At 42.1% G+C, this 25,785-nt stretch overlaps 1 protein-coding gene across 1 annotated transcript in view; it reads right to left on the minus strand.

Moving 5' to 3' along the window:
• rgs7a (regulator of G protein signaling 7a) overlaps nt 1-17,897 on the minus strand; it is a 139,442-nt gene extending 121,545 nt beyond the window's left edge. The window contains exons 1-2 of the mRNA XM_062059115.1: nt 17,631-17,897; nt 15,453-15,576 (exon numbers count right to left, since the gene is read on the minus strand). Coding sequence (XP_061915099.1) covers nt 15,453-15,530 — 78 coding nt within the window. The 5' untranslated portion in view covers nt 15,531-15,576; nt 17,631-17,897. The remainder of the gene's footprint in view (nt 1-15,452; nt 15,577-17,630) is intronic.
• Between the last annotated feature and the right edge of the window lie 7,888 nt (nt 17,898-25,785).

Raw genomic sequence — 25,785 nt, forward strand, 5'->3', positions numbered from 1 at the left:
TATCAACACTGACCAGAGCTCTTGTTCCACCACTTTTGAGGAGATATCAACACTGACCAGAGCTCTTGTTCCACCACTTTTGAGGAGATATCAACAGTGACCAGAGCTCTTGTTCCACCACTATTGAGGAGATATCAACACTGACCAGAGCTCTTGTTCCACCACTTTTGAGGAGATATCAACACTGACCAGAGCTCTTGTTCCACCACTTTTGAGGAGATATCAACAGTGACCAGAGCTCTTGTTCCACCACGATTGAGGAGATATCAACACTGACCCGAGCTCTTGTTCCACCACTATTGAGGCGATATGTGGGCACTGTACCGAGGATGTCGTTGTGGCTTGTCCAGCCCTTTGAGACACTCGTGATTTAGGGCTATATAAATAAATATTGATTGATTGATTGATTGATTGATATCAACACTGACTCAAGCTCTTGTTCCCCCACTATTGAGGAGATATCAACACTGACTCAAGCTCTTGTTCCCCCACTATTGAGGAGATATCAACAACAATTAGCGCTCTTGTTCCATCACTTTTGAGGAGATATCAACACTGACCAGAGCTCTTGTTCCACCACTTTTGAGGAGATATCAACACTGACCAGAGCTCTTGTTCCACCACTTTTGAGGAGATATCAACAGTGACCAGAGCTCTTGTTCCACCACTATTGAGGAGATATCAACACTGACCAGAGCTCTTGTTCCACCACTTTTGAGGAGATATCAACACTGACCAGAGCTCTTGTTCCACCACTTTTGAGGAGATATCAACACTGACCAGAGCTCTTGTTCCACCACTTTTGAGGAGATATCAACACTGACCAGAGCTCTTGTTCCACCACTTTTGAGGAGATATCAACAGTGACCATAGCTCTTGTTCCACCACGATTGAGGAGATATCAACACTGACCAGAGCTCTTGTTCCACCACTTTTGAGGAGATATCAACAGTGACCAGAGCTCTTGTTCCACCACTTTTGAGGAGATATCAACACTGACCAGAGCTCTTGTTCCACCACTTTTGAGGAGATATCAACAGTGACCAGAGCTCTTGTTCCACCACGATTGAGGAGATATCAACACTGACCAGAGCTCTTGTTCCACCACTTTTGAGGAGATATCAACACTGACCAAAGCTCTTGTTCCACCATTATTGAGGAGATATCAACACTGATCCAAGCTCTTGTTCCCCCACTATTGAGGAGATATCAACACTGACCAGAGCTCTTGTTCCCCCACTATTGAGGAGATATCAACACTGACCCGAGCTCTTGTTCCACCACTATTGAGGAGATATCAACACTGACCCGAGCTCTTGTTCCACCACTATTGAGGAGATATCAACACTGATTAGAGCTCTTGTTCCACCACTATTGAGGAGATATCAACACTGAGCAGAGTGCAGCAACATCAAGTAACATGTTTTCCCACTTGAGAGTCCCGTAAGAGCAGGTCACAACATCTCCTCGGTCCACTTCTGAGGAAGAATGCACCCGCCCAAAGACCTCCTCCTTCCACCATGGATGTTTGACCCGCAGCCACTCGTCAAACATCCATTTTCATCCCTTTCATGGCGCGGCATGAAGTAGGTCAGGAAGGGTGCGTAGAAGAAGAGGATGCAGTGTAAAGCTGCACCACCACAACCTCCTGCTTTTTAAACAAGAGTGCGTAGAAGAAGAGGATGAAGTGTAAAGCTGCACCACCACAACCTCCTGCTTTTTAAACAAATATTCTCTGCCACAGGAAGTCAGAGCGGACGATGGAAATGTTGTACTTCAGGAAAATGAGTGCAGTCCTCAGAGTGTTTTTATATAACAGCACATCTTCTGGAAGGAACGACACTTGGATGCTCTTTAAAGTAGTCAAGGTAAAGACTTCTGTTGCGGTGGTGTCTAAACACGTTCTAAAGACCAAATACACTCGTCTCAGATGACATGACTCAATTACTGGGGAAGAATTCACTCACAAAATGGGACCTGACAACCAAAATGGCCACGTTTTCAAATGTGCTGAAGGCCACTAAAAGGTTTTAGTTGGCGGCAGAGGTGGGTAGTAACGCGCTACATTTACTCCGTTACATCTACTTGAGTAACTTTTGGGATAAATTGTACTTCTAAGGGTAGTTTTAATGCAACATACTTTTACTTTTACTTGAGTATATTTATAGAGAAGAAACGCTACTTTTACTCCGCTCCATTTATCTACATTCAGCTCGCTACTCGCTACTGATTTTTATCCATCTGTTAATGCACGCTTTGTTTGTTTTGCTTTGTCAGACAGACCTTCAAAGTACGATCTATGCATGCCTGCGTTTCACCAATCAGATGCAGTCACTGGTGACGTTTGACTCCGTTTCACCAATCAGATGCAGTCACTGGTGACGTTTGACTCCGTTTCACCAATCAGATGCAGTCACTGGTGACGTTTGACTCCGTTTCACCAATCAGATGCAGTCACTGGTGACGTTTGACTCCGTTTCACCAATCAAATACAGTCACTGGTGACGTTTGACTCCGTTTCACCAATCAGATGCAGTCACTGGTGACGTTGGACTCCGTTTCACCAATCAAATGCAGTCACTGGTGACGTTTGACTCCGTTTCACCAATCAAATATAGTCACTGGTGACGTTTGACTCCGTTTTACCAATCAGATGCAGTCACTGGTGACGTTTGACTCCGTTTCACCAATCAAATATAGTCACTGGTGATGTTTGACTCCGTTTCACCAATCAGATGCAGTCACTGGTGACGTTTGACTCCGTTTCACCAATCAAATATAGTCACTGGTGACGTTTGACTCTGTTTCACCAATCATATACAGTCACTGGTGACGTTTGACTCCGTTTCACCAATCAGATGCAGTCACTGGTGACGTTTGACTCCGTTTCACCAATCAAATGCAGTCACTGGTGACGTTTGACTCCGTTTCACCAATCAAATACAGTCACTGGTGACGTTTGACTCCGTTTCACCAATCAGATGCAGTCACTGGTGACGTTGGACTCCGTTTCACCAATCAAATGCAGTCACTGGTGACGTTTGACTCCGTTTCACCAATCAAATATAGTCACTGGTGACGTTTGACTCCGTTTTACCAATCAGATGCAGTCACTGGTGACGTTTGACTCCGTTTCACCAATCAAATATAGTCACTGGTGATGTTTGACTCCGTTTCACCAATCAGATGCAGTCACTGGTGACGTTTGACTCCGTTTCACCAATCAAATATAGTCACTGGTGACGTTTGACTCTGTTTCACCAATCATATACAGTCACTGGTGACGTTTGACTCCGTTTCACCAATCAGATGCAGTCACTGGTGACGTTTGACTCCGTTTCACCAATCAAATGCAGTCACTGGTGACGTTTGACTCCGTTTCACCAATCAAATACAGTCACTGGTGACGTTTGACTCCGTTTCACCAATCAGATGCAGTCACTGGTGACGTTTGACTCCGTTTCACCAATCAGATGCAGTCACTGGTGACGTTTGACTCCGTTTCACCAATCAAATACAGTCACTGGTGACGTTTGACTCCGTTTCACCAATCAGATGCAGTCACTGGTGACGTTTGACTCCGTTTCACCAATCAAATGCAGTCACTGGTGACGTTTGACTCCGTTTCACCAATCAAATATAGTCACTGGTGACGTTTGACTCCGTTTTACCAATCAGATGCAGTCACTGGTGACGTTTAACTCCGTTTCACCAATCAAATGCAGTCACTGGTGACGTTTGACTCCGTTTCACCAATCAAATATAGTCACTGGTGACGTTTGACTCCGTTTCACCAATCAGATGCAGTCACTGGTGACGTTTGACTCCGTTTCACCAATCAAATATAGTCACTGGTGACGTTTGACTCTGTTTCACCAATCATATACAGTCACTGGTGACGTTTGACTCTGTTTCACCAATCAGATGCAGTCACTGGTGACGTTTGACTCCGTTTCACCAATCAGATGCAGTCACTGGTGACGTTTGACTCCGTTTCACCAATCAAATGCAGTCACTGGTGACGTTTGACTCGGTTTCACCAATCAGATGCAGTCACTGGTGACGTTTGACTCGGTTTCACCAATCAGATGCAGTCACTGGTGACGTTTGACTCCGTTTCACCAATCAAATGCTGTCACTGGTGACGTTTGACTCCGTTTCACCAATCAGATGCAGTCACTGATGACGTTTGACTCCGTTTCACCAATCAAATGCAGTCACTGGTGACGTTTGACTCTGTTTCACCAATCATATACAGTCACTGGTGACGTTTGACTCCGTTTCACCAATCAGATGCAGTCACTGATGACGTTTGACTCCGTTTCACCAATCAAATGCAGTCACTGGTGACGTTTGACTCTGTTTCACCAATCATATACAGTCACTGGTGACGTTTGACTCCGTTTCACCAATCAGATGCAGTCACTGGTGACGTTTGACTCCGTTTCACCAATCAAATATAGTCACTGGTGACGTTTGACTCTGTTTCACCAATCATATACAGTCACTGGTGACGTTTGACTCCGTTTCACCAATCAAATACAGTCACTGGTGACGTTTGACTCCGTTTCACCAATCAGATGCAGTCACTGGTGACGTTTGACTCCGTTTCACCAATCAAATGCAGTCACTGGTGACGTTTGACTCCGTTTCACCAATCAAATATAGTCACTGGTGACGTTTGACTCCGTTTTACCAATCAGATGCAGTCACTGGTGACGTTTGACTCCGTTTCACCAATCAAATGCAGTCACTGGTGACGTTTGACTCCGTTTCACCAATCAAATATAGTCACTGGTGACGTTTGACTCCGTTTCACCAATCAGATGCAGTCACTGGTGACGTTTGACTCCGTTTCACCAATCAAATATAGTCACTGGTGACGTTTGACTCTGTTTCACCAATCATATACAGTCACTGGTGACGTTTGACTCCGTTTCACCAATCAGATGCAGTCACTGGTGACGTTTGACTCCGTTTCACCAATCAGATGCAGTCACTGGTGACGTTTGACTCCGTTTCACCAATCAGATGCAGTCACTGGTGACGTTTGACTCCGTTTCACCAATCAAATGCAGTCACTGGTGACGTTTGACTCCGTTTCACCAATCAGATGCAGTCACTGGTGACGTTTGACTCCGTTTCACCAATCAAATATAGTCACTGGTGACGTTTGACTCTGTTTCACCAATCATATACAGTCACTGGTGACGTTTGACTCCGTTTCACCAATCAGATGCAGTCACTGGTGACGTTTGACTCCGTTTCACCAATCAAACAGAGCCAGGTGGTTACATGACCGCCTGGCTCTGCCGCTGAAACTTTATGTTTCAGCGGCAAAACAACAAGAAGCGTAAGCTTACATGAACTCAACGTCAAATTTGAGGAAGCACATGGCGGTAAGTAACGTTAGTAGATATTTTGGCTGTCACCGTAGGCTGATGTTAGCTTCCCTGCTATGAATCACTGTCAAATGTACATCGTGTGGGGACATTTATTAACGCACTGCAGCCTCACAGACACACAAACACACACACAGACACACAAACACACGCACACACACACACACACACACACAAAAAAAAACACTCACACGTGCATACAAACACCAATCAGAAGTGCATCAGGTGCAGCCCACACCTATCAGTTTATGGTTTGCGTAAAGGCTAACTTGTTATTTTCCTTTGTAATCTCTGCCTACTGAGCCTATGGTGCTGTTAAGTTATTGTGGCTCAATTTGCCTTCATTTTTTTTATGTTAATGTATTATTATTTAATATATATTATTGTTTTAGTTGCTTAAGAGATATTCCTGGCTCTGAATTTGCTCATTGCTATTTTTATGTTTTTGTGCATTATTTGTTGCCGCAGGTTACTCATCAGTTACTCAGTACTTGAGTAGTTTTTTCACAACATACTTTTTACTTTTACTGATGTAAATATTTGGGTGACTACTCCTTACTTTTACTTGAGTAATTAATCTCTAAAGTACCAGTACTCTTACTTGAGTACAATTTCTGGCTACTCTACCCACCTCTGGTTGGCGGTGTGATGATTGTATTAGTCATGATTTAACATAACAAGAAATACAATATCTCAATTGCTACCCAAGAATTTACAACAATATCGAAATATAACCTTTAGGAAAAATGTAACTTAAAAAACTTGTGTGCACGTACAACACTTAAAACCTTTAGTATATCAGTGTGTAGAAGTCAATTATGTAGAGAAATGTAGCAAGCTAGCGACTACTTTGTTTACAAGTAGCTTTTCCTGTAGCTTAGCTACTTTTAGAGCCATGTAGCGAGGTAGCTTACATCCAAGCTACAAGCTACAAAGAGAGAACATGGACTGTGACTCCAAAAGGCAAACTAAATGAATACTTAGAGTGACCCCTAGAGGTAGTTGTAGGGTGTCACAGCTAAATGACAGATAGTTCATAGTAATATTTGTACACTTACATGAACATTGATATTATACATGTGGACCATAGATAGAAATGTTGTTACATTTAGCTTTGATGTAGCTAGCTACTTTTAGTGTAGCTTGCTAAAATTCTCTGGAGATAGCATACCCTGTAGTTTAGCTACATTTAGTCCAAACTCACTTGGAGTTTAGCTTGGTCAGATCTACTCTAAGACTTAGATTGGTCACATCTAGTCTTAGACTTAGATTGGTCAGATCTAGTCTTAGACTTAGATTGGTCTTAGACTTAGATTGGCCACATCTAGTCTTAGACTTAGATTGGTCAGATCTAGTCTTAGACTTAGATTGGTCTTAGACTTAGATTGGTCACATCTAGTCTTAGACTTAGATTGGTCAGATCTAGTCTTAGACTTAGATTGGTCACATCTAGTCTTGGACTTAGATTGGTCACATCTACTCTTAGACTTAGATTGGTCACATCTAGTCTTAGACTTAGATTGGTCACATCTAGTCTTAGACTTAGATTGGTCACATCTAGTCTTGGACTTAGATTGGTCACATCTACTCTTAGACTTAGATTGGTCAGATCTAGTCTTAGACTTAGATTGGTCAGATCTAGTCTTAGACTTAGATTGGTCACATCTAGTCTTAGACTTAGATTGGTCAGATCTAGTCTTAGACTTAGATTGTTCAGATCTAGTCTTAGACTTAGATTGGTAACATCTAGTCTTAGACTTAGATCGGTCACATCTAGTCTTAGACTTAGATTGGTCACATCTAGTCTTAGACTTAGATCAGTCACATCTAGTCTTAGACTTAGATTGGTCAGATCTAGTCTTAGACTTAGATTGGTCACATCTAGTCTTAGACTTAGATTGGTCACATCTAGTCTTAGACTTAGATTGGTCGCATCTAGTCTTAGACTTAGATTGGTCAGATCTAGTCTTAGACTTAGATTGTTCAGATCTAGTCTTAGACTTAGATTGGTCACATCTAGTCTTAGACTTAGATCGGTCACATCTAGTCTTAGACTTAGATTGGTCACATCTAGTCTTAGACTTAGATCAGTCACATCTAGTCTTAGACTTAGATTGGTCAGATCTAGTCTTAGACTTAGATTGGTCACATCTAGTCTTGGACTTAGATTGGTCACATCTAGTCTTAGACTTAGATTGGTCACATCTAGTCTTAGACTTAGATGGTCACATCTAGTCTTAGACTTAGATTGGTCAGATCTAGTCTTAGACTTAGATCGGTCACATCTAGTCTTAGACTTAGATTGGTCAGATCTAGTCTTAGACTTAGATTGGTCAGGTCTAGTCTTAGACTTAGATTGGTCACATCTAGTCTTGGACTTAGATTGGTCACATCTAGTCTTAGACTTAGATTGGTCACATCTAGTCTTAGACTTAGATTGGTCACATCTAGTCTTAGACTTAGATTGGTCAGATCTAGTCTTAGACTTAGATTGGTCACATCTAGTCTTAGACTTAGATTGGTCACATCTAGTCTTAGACTTAGATTGGTCACATCTAGTCTTAGACTTAGATTGGTCAGATCTAGTCTTAGTATTAGATCGGTCACATCTAGTCTTAGACTTAGATTGGTCAGATCTAGTCTTAGACTTAGATCGGTCAGGTCTAGTCTTAGACTTAGATTGGTCACATCTAGTCTTGGACTTAGATTGGTCACATCTAGTCTTAGACTTAGATTGGTCACATCTAGTCTTAGACTTAGATCGGTCACATCTTGTCTTAGACTTAGATTGGTCACATCTAGTCTTAGACTTAGATCAGTCACATCTAGTCTTAGACTTACATTGGTCAGATCTAGTCTTAGACTTAGATTGGTCACATCTAGTCTTGGACTTAGATTGGTCACATCTAGTCTTAGACTTAGATTGGTCACATCTAGTCTTAGACTTAGATTGGTCAGATCTAGTCTTAGACTTAGATCGGTCACATCTAGTCTTAGACTTAGATTGGTCACATCTAGTGACACATTTAAAAGTGTTTTTATCTTACGGAGACAAGTCATTAGCACATCAGAGCCACTTCTGGACAGGATCCTTTGCAAAAAGCAAAAACCTCTCCATTCTCCAGGATCCTCACAGGCTGGCCTACTTTCTCAGCCATTCCAGTCCTGAGCCTGTCATCCTCCTTCCATTGCCTCCTAAAAAAAAACGCCGCCTCTTTCGGTGTTTCAGTCCCTGCAAAGTCCTGTCCCACGCTACATGAGGCGATACCGGCCTGGCAATAAAAGAGCGTCCATCTCTGATATCATGCTCAGCGTGTCCTCTTCCTGCCGCGCGGGAGCAGATGGACCGGCGGCGCTGGTCGCAGGCCGACGCAAATGAAACGCCGAGCGCTGAGCGCCTGACTCGTAGGCGCAAATAAAAGGAGCAAAGGTTGACTTTAGGTGCGCAGCTGAAGGGGAAGTGAAGCATTAAATGGCCCACACACAGATCACACTTCATTATGGCAGCATAGCATCTGGGCTAAGTTAGGTATCACATGCAAGAAACAGCAGACTAAAATGGATCAGCTCTTTTTTTTTAAATCTTTTTGGGGGATGATTAAGTCTGGGCCGCCGGGGGAACTGAAGCTTCGACTGATGGCACGGAAGCAATTTCCAAAAGGGTTTCATCTTCAATGCATGAATAGATTGAGCAGCGCTGTGCGTCTGACTAGGTTTCCTCACCGCAGGTCTTCAAACTAACTCACTGTCTGCCAGCTAAGACTGGGCTGGCACTTTCTTGGGCCTTTTTTTAGCAGCCTGTAGCACATTCTCAAATAAAGATAGAGGATACAAGTTTCATGGGTTCTGTGGAGCAGCTCGTACCTCGAAAAACTTGTGTTGCGTGTGTTAGAATAATTATATATAAGTTATCACACAACTCTTATGCTTAAAGGCCGTTGCTCTAGTTATTATCTATTGTGCTCAAGCTGTACTTTTATTTTCGCGCAAAGGCACACAACTTGTTATCTTCCACTGCAAGTTAGGAGTTGCCTCGCCGCAGATGTTACTGTTTTTCAGCCTGCTAACAGCCAAGGACAAACCAGGACTTCAACGAAGATAAGGCAACAGCAAGCAGACAAAGCAGAGACAGGGCGCAATCACAAGGCCCCCAGCACATTTCCATTCTGAATAATCACGTATTGTGCGCCCTGAGCTGCTGGCATAATGTGTGACCCCTCCCTTTAGAGGCAGCCTCAGCATGGAACTAGGGAACTCCCAAACTGAATAAATAGAGGAGAGCAAGGGCTGTTCCTCAGAGCGTAGGGTGAGACTGTAACTGAGTGTGCAGCTCCATGGGTTCTCCTCATGAGCAAAATTCAACTCTGTCTCTGCCTGATTCCTTGCTTCTTGTTCTTTTTAATAGATAGTCCGGTGCTTAAACCTGACAGCGTGAACATTGAAATCAATTCAATTAAACAACTCAATTTTAACCTCAAGACGCCTTTTAAAAAATCCAAAAAGCTTTCAGATAATAAATATTATGTAAAACAACTGAGAGAGTGAAGTGAAAGTGACGACTCTATAAATGTGGAACTTGGAGACGAAATATTTTGACATAAATGGATTGCTTAACCCAAATAAAGGAGAAAAAAACATCCCTGGCCAGCTGGACCAGACAAACAAGGAGTGAGTCACTTTAATATTGATCATGATACACATCATGTGTGTTATTACAACTACACTACATACACTGTCTGGCTAGCTGTGTACAAACAAAAGATGAAATACTACTTTACAGACACTGTAATATGATTGATCATGTTTTTCACTTAGTACTGATTGGTGTTACAAACTCTAACGTGTTTCGTTAGCTTTTTAAGAAAAAAGTGCCAATGATTGTCACACACACACTCTGTGCGGTGAAATTATCCTCTGCATTTGACCCATCCCCACAGGGGAGCAGTGAGCAGCAGCGGTGGCCTCGCCCGGGAATCATTTGGTGATTCAACCCCCAATTCCAGGCCTTGATGCTGAGTGCCAAGCAGGGAGGTGGTAATGGCTCCCATTTTTATAGTCTTTGGTATGACTCGGCCGGGGTTTGAACTCACAGCCTACCCATCTCAGGCTTTACGGCTAATGCCGTAACACGTCGATGTGCTAGTACGCTAGAAAAAATAGTTCCTCAGTGTTCACTCCTACAATAACAATGTGGTACAGTTTGTATTGTACATGTTACACAAAGAAAATAAAAGTATTGTTGACGCTTTTTGAATGCATTTTGAAAGTGATTTAGAGGTAGAATTGATTGCTAACATTAGCTGCATTGCTAGCCACCTAGCACGAGCCGAATTCTATATGCTAGAATGTGAACAAAACTAAAATCTTTTGTCTTCTTGTCTCTCATAATGATTGTGAACGATAGGCAACATTGCAAAAAAAAGGGCAGTTCCCCTCTAAGACTTGAATTGCATGTTATTGCCTTCACCCGGCTCATGTTCATTAACATATACTGTATATAAATATACTTATATATTTTTATATATGTATATTTAAAGTCAATATGGCTTGGCTTGGGGGTGTGAACATGCAAATGTTGCATGACACGTTAATGATGTGATGCAGCGCTGGTGAAGGTGTCACCGTCAGCAGTGCCCCTCCCCCATCTCACGTTCCAGAAATACACTGGTATACACTGGTATACACTGGTATACACTGGTATACACTGGTATACGCTGGTCCCCTCCATCACTGTCTCTCCTCCATTAGTGAAGGAAATAGTGCATTCCAGCTGCGTGTTAGCTCCATGATGTCATTCCCTGCAGGAAGAGTCAGTACACCTGTAGACACACCTGCACACCTGCACACCTGCACACCTGCACACCTGCACACTTGCACACTTGCACACCTGCACACCTGCACACCTGCACACTTGCACACCTGCACACCTGCACACCTGCACACCTGCATACTTGCACACCTGCACGCCTGCATGTCGTATGACGACTGTGTTGCCATTCTGTCATATTTATGTCTGTTATGATTAAAAGCACACCTATGATTCTCCATTATACATACTTTTATCTGGATTTATTGTTGATAATTGTCTTTTCAAGGGGCAGTAGTGTAAAAAGGTCAACCTGGATGTACATTAGAGAAGTCAGGGTAAAGCTTGTAGAGACTTACTATCCACTGAAAATGAGTCAACACACACACATCGATAAGTCAATTAACTGACGATAAATGAAAATGAAAGTTTTCCTCAGCGTGGATAAATGGCCATGTTCACGCTTTTCCTAGCTTGTAGCGCCTGCGCTCGTTTGTACCGTAGCGCAGTGTTTGCCAACATTTTTTGAGCCAAGGCACATTTTTTTCATTGAAAAAATACGGAGGCACACCAGCAAGACTATTTAAGTTGTTGCTATCCTTCCTTGTGTGGACATTGTTGATTGTCATGTCAAGTTCGGATGTACTTTGTGGACGCCGTCGCTTGTAAGTTTTTGCTGTTGTCCAGCATTCTGTTTTTTATTCACTTTGTAGCCAGTTCAGTTTTAGTTTAGTTTTCCATAGCCATTCCTACGTCACGGCTGATTACACCAGGTCGTGCCTTTATGTTGGGTTTGGTTAGTATTCTCCGGTGTTTTGTGTTTGTTTTTGTCCTGTGCTTTTATTTTGGTGGCTCCTCCGGTTCTGTTGGTGTTTTTCCCATGGCTGCTTCACTTTTGTCCCAGCGCATTTCCCCTCACCTGTTAAGGCTATTTAAGTTGATCCTTTTTCTACCTTGGTTTTGGGGACATTGTTTGTTGATGCTGCTGTTACCTGGTGACTACAGACAATCTTTGTCATGCTGCGCTCTAGTATGCTCCTACTTTGTGGACGCCGTCTGCTCCACGTTTCATAGTAAGTGTTTTTTCCTGCGTTCCAGCATTTTGTTTTATGTCTGTCATAGTCTGGCCAGTTAGAGCACTTCCCTTCTGCTCTAACCTTTTGTTTTTGCTTGTTTCATTAATAAATACCCCTTTTTACTTTACGCTGCTACCTCGTTCATCTTCATCCCTAAAATCACGACCACCTCTGGCGTCTCCCATGACGCACCGTTTATCATCCCTTGACACCCTAAGCTTTGATGCTCCTTAGCGGCACTCGGCTTTTGTTTATTTTTGTTTAAAGTATTATATACCTTTCTACCTGCACATTGTGATCACGACAAACCATGTTCCCGACATCTACAAACAAACCTGCTGCCACCTACTGATATGGAAGAGTATTACACGGTTACTCTGCCGAGCTCTAGACAGCACCGACACTCAACAACAACAACACATCATTTGCAGACCATAATTACTGCTTTGCTAAAAATATTTTTAACCCAAATAGGTGAAACTACATAATCTCCCACGGCACACCAGATTGTATCCCACGGCACACTAGTGGAACAAGATGAGACTATCAAGTTTGCAGAATGTGCAACAACACCCATGTCAGAATAATTGTACAGTATGTAAGTTATCAGAAAACTTTCTGGTTCCAAGAGTTCCCGGCGAGAGGACAAAAGCTGTCTTTGATCTTACCAAGCAAATGGCTTGTAAAACTCCACTGTGTACGATGGGAAGCGACATGAAGGTGTCGGTTTCTTTGATCTATTGTAATCCACAGGAAGATCTTGTCTTGACCCAAGATCTACAAAGCGGAGAGGAAGCAGGACCTGACGCAAGCTCCAGGCATCTTTTCTTTGAACCGTTTTGTGACCGAGGGCAACGGCTGTTTACGACCCCCTTCCTTTAGAAACAGCTGTTGCCATGTAATCAGGGAAAGTCCAACGTGCAATACTTTCGTCAGAGCGGGGTGGAAGACTGTACAAGAGTACAGCCCAGGTGTCTCCCCTCACTGAGCTAAATTGAATCCTGTCTCTGTTTTAATTCCTTGCTTCTTGTCTGTTTAATAGATGTCATCTGTGTTTGAACCTGACAGCCCACTTGGAACACAACCACTCGAGAGTCGATAATCACTTTGCGTTTGGTGAACAAGCCAGGTCAGCGTAAACAAACTATCATGTTTGCTGAATGTGCAACAACACCCACTTGGAACACAACCACTCGAGAGTCGATACTCAGTTTGCGTTTGGTGAACAAGCCAGGTCAGTGTAAACAAAACAGTGCAAAATAGCGTGTGTTCACAGGAAGTGTGGTTAAATGCACGCTAGTTGTAAAACTAGCATTGTGTCAAAGTGCTGTCATGTTGTCATTTGGAATCTGCCAAACGTCGTTTTGTTTTGCAAATGACTGTTAATGTGTTTCAAGTGTAGTGTTGTAAGTCATGTACAACTACACCATACCTCTGCCTACATGTTCAATATTGAAGTACAACTTTGTTTGTCAATACTTTATTTAGCTACTTTATTTCTTGTTATGGTTGTGTATATTTCAGCGCCCCCGCCCCCTCCTTAAGATATTTTATTGCTTTTGGTTGTCATTTTTTTTTCAAGTGCAACATTTTGCAAACTGACAAAATATACTGTATTGTATTATTAATTGTTTGTTTAATTTAACTTGGAGATTTCAAGGTTTCCCTTCCAATTACAACGTTAAAATACACGAGAAATACAAGTTTATAGCATTTGAAAGGATTTACATGCATTATTATTATGTATTATCATGAAAACGATGGTTGGTTTGGTCTCAAAAAAACTGGCAATAATATCGTTTATCGGCAATAATTGGTAGGTTAATATATTGCCAAGTACAGTTTGTTCTGGGCTCAGACCTACACGGCTATTATTAATACCAAAAGATTGAATCCTTCAGACATGCTGCGCCTTGCAGAAAGATCTGAGGTACCCTGAACTCATCACTTTGGGGACATTTTAGTCCATTTTGAAGGATCCAGTTTTATTGGGCATTGCAGTTGTTTTTAAATTGTTTTTACAGAAACATTTTATATTTTTTGATGCATTGCGTGTTTTCATATTAATTTTGTGTGTCATTTATATTTTTAACTGTGGTGTGTGACAGTTGTTGTTTTTGTTGTTGTTTGTATTTGTGTAACTTTGTTTTGCTGCCCTCTTGACCAGGTCACTTTTGAAAAATTAATCTGGATGAGATTTGACCTGCTTAAATAAAGGATAATAAATTTAATTAAATTATGACATAAAGACTCAGTTTTGTGAAATACTGCATAGAAACAAACATCTTTTTTTTAAACAAATGGTGAGAAATTTGCTTGTTAATGTGATATTTGTATTTTTACTTTTATATGATAAAGATAGAAACGTATGTTACATCATTTATATTTCTTGATTATCAGATATTATTTAACCCCAGCTAAATATGTAGTAAAACTAAGAACACATAGTCTTAGTTCCATTAAGAAAATTACAATGTAAAAAAAAAGTGTATGATTTTTGATCAATTAAAAAAAGAGGGATTTAATTGAAATTAATTTATTTAGTTTTCTGGATTGTTGTTTTTTTTTTTTTTTTTTTTTAAGATGTTGACAATTCATCTGGCTTTGTGAGAATGTCAGATCATATTTTTAAACCCCAGCTAATATATGCAGTAAAACTAGAAATGTATAGTCTATATCCATGAAAAATTTATAATATTAAAACATATGTGCTTTTTAAATAATGAAAAAGAAAAGAAGCGGCATCATTTATTTATTTATTTTTAAATAAGATTTCTACAATTGATCTTGCATTTTTATTTTTGTGATATAATCAGATGTCTGATAGTAAGACGATGGATGTTCTTACTTCCTTAAAGAACATAAAATATTTGATTTTCTTTGTAAGATTGTCACATCCTATTTTTGAGCCCCAATTTAAATGCACCTTCCTCGATGACCACTATGTGGCCGGTTGATGTACTCTTCCAATGATGTATAATAGTGTACTTGTTTATGTACTCTTCCAATGATGTATAATAGTGTACTTGTTTATGTACTCTTCCAATTATGTATAATAGTGTACTTGTTTATGTACTCTTCCAATTATGTATAATAGTGTATATGTTGATGGCCCACAGTGTCAGGTGTGTTCATGGCCCACAGAGCATGCAAGAGAAGATGCCTTACCTTTCTGTACACGATCATATTGGGGGACTCGTCCGCTACACCGTTGGTCCCCTGCCCGCCGCTGTTGGTCTGCGCCATGACGCTCCACCAGGAGTGGGTCTGCCACAGGAAGTGTCAGGTGCTCCTGCGGTGGACAGAAGGGAGATTTGAGATTGGCAAACGGAGCCAAAAGGCTTTCCTGGCCTTCCTTAGCTTGGAACACGTCTAACATTTACACCTGCAGGCAAATGTTGGCTGCACCTGTGCACCTCCCACAAGGTCTTGACCAGCACTTTTTCTGGAGGTTTCATCGGAGAGGACGCCATGTGAGGTCTTAGTTAGATATCAACCGATACCGATATATACAGACCTGGACATAGTCTGGACTGTATACAAATGCTTATTTTGAAAATGTAATTTTGTTTACAGATTATATGCAATCTGTTGTTGAAGTTCCCAAATGTTGAGTGTACATAATCAATGTTTATGTACATAAATGAAGGTGTGTGTTGCTGAGCCCGACATGCACATAATCTGGACTGGACCTGGTTTTTAAGAACCCTTTAAACAATCTAATTTCATGGACAACCAGGTCTGCTGAAGATAAGGTCCTTTTTTTTTAAAATTAATAAAATAATATAAGATAAATAAATTAAAAACATTTTCTTGAATAAAAAAGAAAGTAAAACAATATAAAAACAGTTACATAGAAACTAGTAATTAATGAAAATGAGTAAAATGAAGTGTTAAAGGTTAGTACTATTAGTGGAGCAGCAGCACGCACAATCATGTGTGCTTACGGACTGTATTCCTTGCAGACTGTATTGATATATATTGATATATAATGTAGGAAGCAGAATATTAATAACAGAAAGAAACAACCCTTTTGTGTGAATGAGTGTGAGGGAGGTTTTTTGGGTTGGTGCACTAATTGTAAGTGTATCTTGTGTTTTGTATGTTGATTTAATTTTAAAAAACAAAAAAACCACAAAAACAAACCGATACCGATAATAAATAAATGATAAATAAATGGGTTATACTTGTATAGTGCTTTTCTACCTTCAAGGTACTCAAAGCGCTTTGACACTATTTCCACAATCACACAATCATTCACACACTGATGGCGGGAGCTGCCATGCAAGGCGCTAACCAGCAGCCCATCAGGAGCAAGGGTGAAGTGTCTTGCCCAAGGACACAACGGACGTGACTAGGATGGTAGAAGGTGGGGATTGAACCCCAGTAACCAGCAACCCTAAGAAAACTGATACCGATCATTTACGATTTTAGATTTTAAAGCATTTGTCGGCCGATATTAATCGGACATCTCTAATTTAACGCATTTTTTCCTAGCCACTTAGAACGAGACGATTTTTATGTTAGAAAGTGGGGGGAAAACAACTTTTGTCTTCTTGTCTCTCATAATGATTGATCATTTACGATTTTAGATTTTAAAGCATTTGTCGGCCGATATTATCGGACATCTCTAATTTCAACGCATTTTTTCCTAGCCACTTAGAACGAGACGATTTTTATGTTAGAAAGTGGGGGGAAAACAACTTTTGTCTTCTTGTCTCTCATAATGATTGTGAACGATAAGCAAAATCCCCCCCCCCCAAAAAAAAAAATAGTGCGGTTCCCCTTTAAATGTCTGGGTAATGTGGCGAGTGGAATAGATAGAAGTCTGCGATCAGATGGTGGCGAGTAAGCCAAGCTGCGTGTAGATTTTGAAGAGGACTATTGTGGGGTTTAGGAGCCATGCATGATGAGCCGAGGAGGCTGAAGACGAGCAGATGCAGTCCGAGAACTACACGCCGTCCCTGGAGGAGCTCCTCCACAACGCAGGAGGGGGGTGGTGGGGGGGGGGGGGGTGTAAATGTAGCGTAGATGCACGTTTCCGTTCCATCATCACGCGCGCGCGTGCGTGCACGCCACGCTTAGGTGGATTAGCCGCGTGCCACGTAAATAAATAGCGCGCGGTAAAGACAGCGCGACCAGGCCGCCTTGTGTGCGTCTTCAGCACCTTGGACAGCCACCAACTACGCCCCTACGCGCGCCATGGCGACGGCAGGAGGAAGAGGACGATGATGATGATGATGATGGTGTGTGTGTGTGTGTGTGTGTGTGTGTGTGTGTGTGTGTGTGTGTGTGTGTGTGTGTGTGTGTGTGTGTGTTGGGGGGGGGGGGGGGGGGGGTGCTCACCTGAAAAAACGCGCAGTGCCCCCCTCCCTCCCTCCTTCCCGGCTAGTGGGATCCGTGGATCGGGACCGGACGCCTCGGAAACTGGAGACTGGAGACTGGAGACTGGAGACTGGAGACTGGAGACTGGAGACTGGAGACTGGAGAGGTGCTCACACGCTCACACGGACGAGAGGCTCATCGGCGGCTCCAAGAGGCGGACATTCGGCGGCTGCGGCGGCGGCGGCGAACACTTTGCACCCCCGTCTATCTCTCTCTCTCTCTCTCTCTCTCTCTGTCTCTCTCTCTCGCTCTCTCGCTGTCTCTCTCTCTCTCTCTCTCTCTCTCTCTCTCTCTCTCTCGCTCGCTGCGATGCTGCGTGAAGCACGCGGGTGCGCGCCCTCGCAGCGCCGTGGACGCGCATCGCTCCGTAGCCAATAGCGTGTGAGCAATGGAATCGCAGCCCGTTTGGGACGCAGAAAGGCTAATTTGCAGCCCTCTCTCTCTCTCTCTCTCTCTCTCCCTCCCTCCCTCTAATGATGCATTCATAGAAAGAGGAGATGATCTTCATAATCATTAGTCAATAAAAAAAGTGTGTTTCTAGACTCAGTAGATGGCGTGCATGCTGAGGAATGAGGACGGAAGTCCAGTGAAGGACTGTAAGGTGATGACCACATGACAACATATCATAGCAAGCTCTCAAGTCATTGGCAACAGTGACCCCTAGTGAGCAACATAAGGCATCACTCTGAGGCAGTTCTTCTCAAATAGTGTGACCTCGCTTTATCAGTATCATGCCTTATCAGTATCATGCTTAATCAGTAACATGCTTTATCAGTAACATGCTTTATCAGTATCACGCTTTATCAGTATCATGCTTTATCAGTAACATGCTTTATCAGTAACATGCTTTATCAGTATCATGCTTTATCAGTATTATGCTTTATCAGTATCATGCTTTATCAGTATCATGCCTTGTCAGTAACATGCTTTATCAGTATCATGCTTTATCAGTAACATGCTTTATCAGTATCATGTTTTGTCAGTATCATGTTTTATCAGTATCATGCCTTATCAGTATCATGCTTTATCAGTAACATGCTTTATCAGTAACATGCTTTATCAGTATCACGCTTTATCAGTATCATGCTTTATCAGTAACATGCTTTATCAGTATCATGCTTTATCAGTAACATGCTTCATCAGTATCACGCTTTATCAGTATCATGGTTTATCAGTAACATGCTTTATCAGTAACATGCTTTATCAGTATCATGCTTTATCAGTATTATGCTTTATCAGTATCATGCTTTATCAGTATCATGCCTTGTCAGTAACATGCTTTATCAGTATCATGCTTTATCAGTAACATGCTTTATCAGTATCATGCTTTATCAGTATCATGCTTTATCAGTAACATGCTTTTTCAGTATCATGCTTTATCAGTAACATGCTTTATCAGTATCATGCTTTATCAGTATCATGCTTTATCAGTATCATGCTTTATCAGTATCATGCTTTATCAGTAACATGCTTTATCAGTATCACGCCGTTTTTTTTCTTCTTTGTGATGGTGAATTCTGGGGGGACGTGTGTAGCGGATCCTGGGGGGACGTGTGTAGCGGATCCTGGGGGGACGTGTGTAGCGGATCCTGGGGGTACGTGTGTAGCGGATCCTGGGGGGACGTGTGTAGCGGATCCTGGGGGTACGTGTGTAGCGGATCCTGGGGGTACGTGTGTAGCGGTTGATTTAAGGACATAATTGACTACTTGACTTTGTCATTGTCACGTCTGTTGATCATGTTTTTGTTTGGCCATGTGATGTTTATTTTTTGGACTCTTTTTAGTTCCTGGTTGTGCACTCTTGCTTGTTTTGTTTCCATGACTACTTATTAGTTTCACCTGTTTTTGGACTCACGCACCGGACTCATTTGGACACACGTAATCATGTCACCATTATTTAAGCTTTCAGTTGGCAGGCAGTCGAGTCGGCCTGGCGACATCATCATCATCATCACTCTGCTTCATGCCATGTTTACGATTCCATGCTCAGTTCACGCGGCTTGTTTCACCGTTCCATGCCAAGTACGTTTTTGTTTATTGTTCATAGTTTCTGCCCTTGTGCAAGTTTTGTTTCAAGAGTCAAGTTTGTTCTCCGCGCCTTTCATTTGTTCTTTTTTGATAGTGTTAAATAAAGCATGTAGTCACATTCACGCCTTGCCCGCGCCAACTTTCCGTTGCATTCCGGGAAAACAAACTCCAAAGTCCAAGTCTTGACAGTCATCATCATTCACTGTACTGTTCAATTGTGCACATGACAAATGTTGCTCTTGTTTAGCGTTCATTTATGCAGTTAAGAGCGAGTAATTCGGCGCGGCCCCTTTAAGTGGCCGTCAGGAGATTCTCCCAAAGGTGGGGGTTTGTTGTTCTCGCCATTTTTGAGTGTGTGTGATGTAAGCGTTCATTCTTGCTGGTTCTTGAAGAATAAACGACGTTTTTGTGTGTCAACGATGCTTCAAGTTGTCTTGCTTTCATGCTACAAGTGCAACAACATAATGCTTTACATTCATACATTTAATGTTTACAGTGATAAACACGTTGCCAAGAATGGAACCCATGTCTTGTGGAATAAAAGGTGGAAACACGGCCCATTGAACTACCAACGTTCTGATGATGGCACTGAGACAAAATACTAAATTAATATTCTTTAAATAGATATCAAGTTTGTGGTTTGGATTCAGTTTGTTGTCTTTCTTTGATTCTAGCGCCATTTTTACAACTATTTTTATTTATCTATATTGCAAACTGACTTTATGTGAGTACAACTTGGCAACGAGGCTTCACACGTCATCAGTTAAAGCTCCTCCCCTAAATGAAGCAAGAAACGCCCCCTGCATTACTCCAGACACGCCCCCTGCATTACTACAGACACACCCCCTGCCTTACTCCACACACGCCCCCTGCATTACTCCACACACGCCCCCTGCATTACTCCACACACGCCCCCTGCATTACTCCAGACACGCCCCCTGTATTACTCCAGACACGCCCCCTGCATTACTCCAGACACGCCCCCTGCATTACTCCACACACGTCCCCTGCCTTAATCCAGACACGCCCCCTGCATTACTCCACACACGCCCCCTGCATTACTCCAGACACGGCCCCTGCATTACTCCACACACGCCCCCTGCATTACTCCACACACGCCCCCTGCATTACTCCAGACACGGCCCCTGCATTACTCCAGACACGCCCCCTGTATTACTCCAGACACGCCCCCTGTATTACTCCAGACACGCCCCCTGCATTACTCCAGACACGCCCCCTGCAGTACTCCACACACGCCCCCTGCATTACTCCAGACACGCCCCCTGCATTACTCCAGACACGCCCCCTGCATTACTCCACACACGCCCCCTGCATTACTCCAGACACGCCCCCTGCATTACTCCACACACGCCCCCTGCCTTACTCCACACACGCCCCCTGCATTACTCCAGACACGCCCCCTGCATTACTCCAGACACGCCCCCAGACACGCCTCCAAGCCTCGCCACATTTGGTCCCATCACGACTGCTCTCTGATAGACGGTCAAGTCTGTTGATCAACAACATTAATGATGGATACACTGTTGCCTCTTTTCTGATGCAGCATGATACTGATGAAGCATGTTACTGATAAAGCATGATACTGATAAAGCATGATACTGATAAAGCATGTTACTGATAAAGCATGATACTGATAAAGCATGATACTGATGAAGCATGTTACTGATGAAGCATGGTACTGATGAAGTATGATGCTGATGAAGTATGATACTGATAAAGCATGATACTGATGAAGCATGGTAATAATAAAGCATTATAATGATAAAGCATGTTACTGATAAAGCATGATACTGATAAAGCATGTTACTGATGAAGTATGATACTGATAAAGTATGATACTGAGGAAGCATGTTACTGATAAAGCATGATACTGATAAAGCATGTTACTGATGAAGTATGATACTAATAAAGTATGATACTGATAAAGCATGTTACTGATAAAGCATGTTACTGATGAAGCATGTTACTGATAAAGCATGATACTGATAAAGCATGTTACTGATAAAGCATGATACTGATAAAGTATGTTACTGATGGAGCATGGTACTGATAAATTAAGATACTGATAAAGCATGTTACTGATAAAGCATGATACTGATAAATTAAGATACTGATAAAGCATGATACTGATGAAGTAAGATACTGATAAAGCATGATACTGATAAAGCATGTTACTGATAAAGTAAGATACTGACAAAGTAAAATGCTGATAAAGCGTGATACCGATAAAGCTGATACTGATAAAGCATGATACTGATAAAGTATGATACTGATAAAGCATGATACCGATAAAGCATTATACTGATAAAGCATGATACAGATAAGGTAAGATACCGATAAAGCATGTTAATGATTAAGTAAGATACTGATAAAGTGTGATACCGATGAAGCATGATACTGATAAAGCATGTTACTGATAAAGCATGATACTGATAAAGCATGTTACTGATGAAGTATGATACTGATAAAGTATGATACTGAGGAAGCATGTTACTGATAAAGCATGATACTGATAAAGCATGTTACTGATGAAGTATGATACTGAGGAAGCATGTTACTGATAAAGCATGATACTGATAAAGCATGTTACTGATGAAGTATGATACTAATAAAGTATGATACTGAGGAAGCATGTTACTGATGGAGCATGTTACTGATAAAGCATGTTACTGATAATTTAAGTTACTGAGGAAGCATGTTACTGATGGAGCATGGTGCTGATAAATTAAGATACTGATAAAGCATGTTACTGATAAAGCATGATACTGATAAAGCATGTTACTGATAAAGCATGATACTGATAAAGCATGTGACTGATAAAGCATGATACTGATAAAGTATGTTACTGATGGAGCATGGTACTGATAAATTAAGATACTGATAAAGCATGTTACTGATAAAGCATGATACTGATAAATTAAGATACTGATAAAGCATGATACTGATGAAGTAAGATACTGATAAAGCATGATACTGATAAAGCATGTTACTGATAAAGTAAGATACTGACAAAGTAAGATGCTGATAAAACGTGATACCGATAAAGCTGATACTGATAAAGCATGATACTGATAAAGTATGATACTGATAAAGCATGATACTGATAAAGCATTATACTGATAAAGCATGATACAGATAAGGTAAGATACCGATAAAGCATTTTAATGATAAAGTAAGATACTGATAAAGTAAGATACTGATAAAGTGTGATACCGATGAAGCATGATACTGATAAAGCATACTAATAAAGTATGATACTGATAAAGCATGATACTGATAAAGTGTGATACTGATAAAGCATGATACTGATAAAGCGTGATACTGATAAAGCGTGATACTGATAAAGCCAATGGACAGGGGTACGGATGGGCCCCTGTCCGCGCCGGGGAGTCAGCAGGGGGGACCAGTAGGGTATCTGCACTGTCTCAGGTACCGGGGTCCTGCTTAGAAGGATGCAAAACATTATCATCGGGCCTAGGTAGAGCGGGCAGACGACCCCGGCACGGGGGTATGGCCGTGGTAACCGGCTGACTAAGATCCAAGTGGGCCGCTTTCAGCCGGTCCACCGTGATTTTTTCAGAGCGACCCCCGATATCCAATAGAAAATGTTTGTCCCCGCTCTCTAGGACGCGAAATGGCCTGTTTGTTCTACTTTGTTGATCTACCTTGCAAAACCATTTTGTCAAACATTTATTGTGATTCATTGACATTTCCAAGAGTCATTATAGACACAACATTTCACCACATGAAGAAGCCGCTGCTTGTAATTATACATTTGACCAGCAGGTGGAGTCTTGTGCCGAAGCATGCGTTGAAGCTTGGAGAAATTCTCCAACCAATTGACTCAATTAGCAGTGATGGGTGCAAGACTAGAAATAGTTTGTAAACCACAATAGCACTTAAACTGAACCCAAATCCTGAATGAGGCTTTTACGATTACATTTTTTTGTGAAATAGAAAGTAGATGAGTGAAGGGGAGAATGAGCTAGAAGCTCTAAAAGAAACCGTTTGCCTCAGCGGGCGAGGATCAAATCCTTCTTCATATTGCAGCCATTATTTAAGAATTCTAATGTTGGTGACCCGGTAATAAAATGTACATTTTTGGTAGTGCTGCGCATTTAGAGGTTGAGGTTACAAGGAACACCTAAAACATTGATAACAAATTCATAAAATCAACAAACTTTCTAAAAAAAAATAAATAAATAAAAAAAGGTGTTGCAAATTCACACTTTTTTTAGAGTGCAAAAAACAGAAAAAAAAGGTTTGTAAATTCTGGAGGGCCTGACTATTTACCCCAAGTCCCTTGAGAAAGCTGTCAGGTTCTAACACTGATGACATCTATTAAACAGACAAGAAGCAAGGAATCATGCAGAGACAAGAGTTCAATTTGGCTCATGAGGAAAGATGTATCGGGCTGTACACTCAGTTCCAGTTCCAACCTACGCCCTAAGGCACAGCTCACGTGCTCCTCTATTTATTCGGGAGGTCCCTGGTTACATCACTGAGGCTGCTGCTGAAGGAAGGGGGGGGGGGGGGGGGGTCATTTCAGCAGCCCCAGTTAGACACAATATAGGATTATTCAGAAATGGAAATGTGCTGACACTCATGATATCGCCCTGTCTCTGCTTTGTCTGCGTCACGGTACTCGATGTTCGCCCGTGGCAGTAGGGTTGGGTATCGTTTGAATTCGAACGATTGCGATTCAGATTCTTTGTTTCGATTCCAATTCCTGGCGATTCTCGATTCTGATTCTTCTTGTACCATGCCGGGATCAATGTGTTTGACAGGTAGTCCCTGGAAGGTGGTATGTATTTTGGGTTGAGAGTTTTCACCATATCCCTGCAAACATAAACAAACATGTAATGTTGCTGTTACTGTTTAGCCTAGTATCAATTAGCTTAGCTCTAACGTTATTGCTTAACTAACCTAAATGTTGGAGATTCCACCTCTGAAAAGGGATGCAGTCTTTTGACTATGTGTGCAGTGACCTTTCTGTGGCACTCTTCCGTCTGTGGCACCGACATCTTACCCATTGCCGCTACGGTGAATGGAGTACGCTGAGCACATCGCGGAGCCTGGCTAGCAGGTTGTAAATTGTCTATGAAAAAATATGCGGGCTAATTTGTTAGCTGCCTCGACGTTGGCGCAAAACACATTATTTATTGCATATATTTTGTTTTACTTACCGGATTCGGACTGCAATGCAGTCACCGAGGTGCCAGGCTGGGCGTCGAAGCCAGAGGAAGAGGCACAGGAGGACGGTCGGCACAGCGCGTCGAAGACGGGACACGCATTTATTTGTACTCGGAGGTGCTTCATCATGTTCGACGTGCACCCTCCTAAGCACGAAACAGTCCTGTCGCACGTGTTACATTTCGCCGATATTTCATTTTTTAAAAATAAAATAAAGCCACACTTCGACCGCCGACGCCCGCTATCCATGCTTGACTGACTCGCTCGGCTACATGGGCTCGGCTATGCTAACACTTCCGGCGGTGGGCGCTTCTTCGTTGGTGTTTAGCGGCTTCTTCTTCCGGTCGGCGGACTTATTCTTTTTTTCCGGTCGGCGGACTGGGTATCGAAACTGGGAATCGAAATTTAAACTTTTGAATGATTCCGGGAGAATCGGAAAGTTAGTCCCGGTTCCAATCGATACTCGATACCCAACCCTACTTGGCAGTCAGCATGCCGGGTCTGGACACAAACACTGATACTAGACGACTCGCAATCAAAGATTGCAAGTTGTCCCTTTGCACGGATAGAAAAGTACAACTTCAGCACAATTGATAATAACTATAGCAACGGCCTTTAAGCATAAGAGTTGTGTGATAACTTACACATAATTATTCTAACAAAAGCCTTTGTTCCAATCATATAATAGTTTGCCTGCTGATTATCTCTCCTCCACTGGAAGTCATCGATATCTAAATAGGTCACCTGTCCTGAAATAGTCTGTACGGAAATAAAAATATAGAAACAAAGGTTACTGATGCAAGAAGACGTTATTAATGCAACAATGCACCCGTTACAAATCGTCTCCACGAGGATGTTCTTCCACTTGAGGGAT

The sequence above is a fragment of the Entelurus aequoreus genome, linkage group LG09 (genome assembly GCF_033978785.1).
Source record: "Entelurus aequoreus isolate RoL-2023_Sb linkage group LG09, RoL_Eaeq_v1.1, whole genome shotgun sequence".
NCBI lineage: Eukaryota > Metazoa > Chordata > Actinopteri > Syngnathiformes > Syngnathidae > Entelurus > Entelurus aequoreus.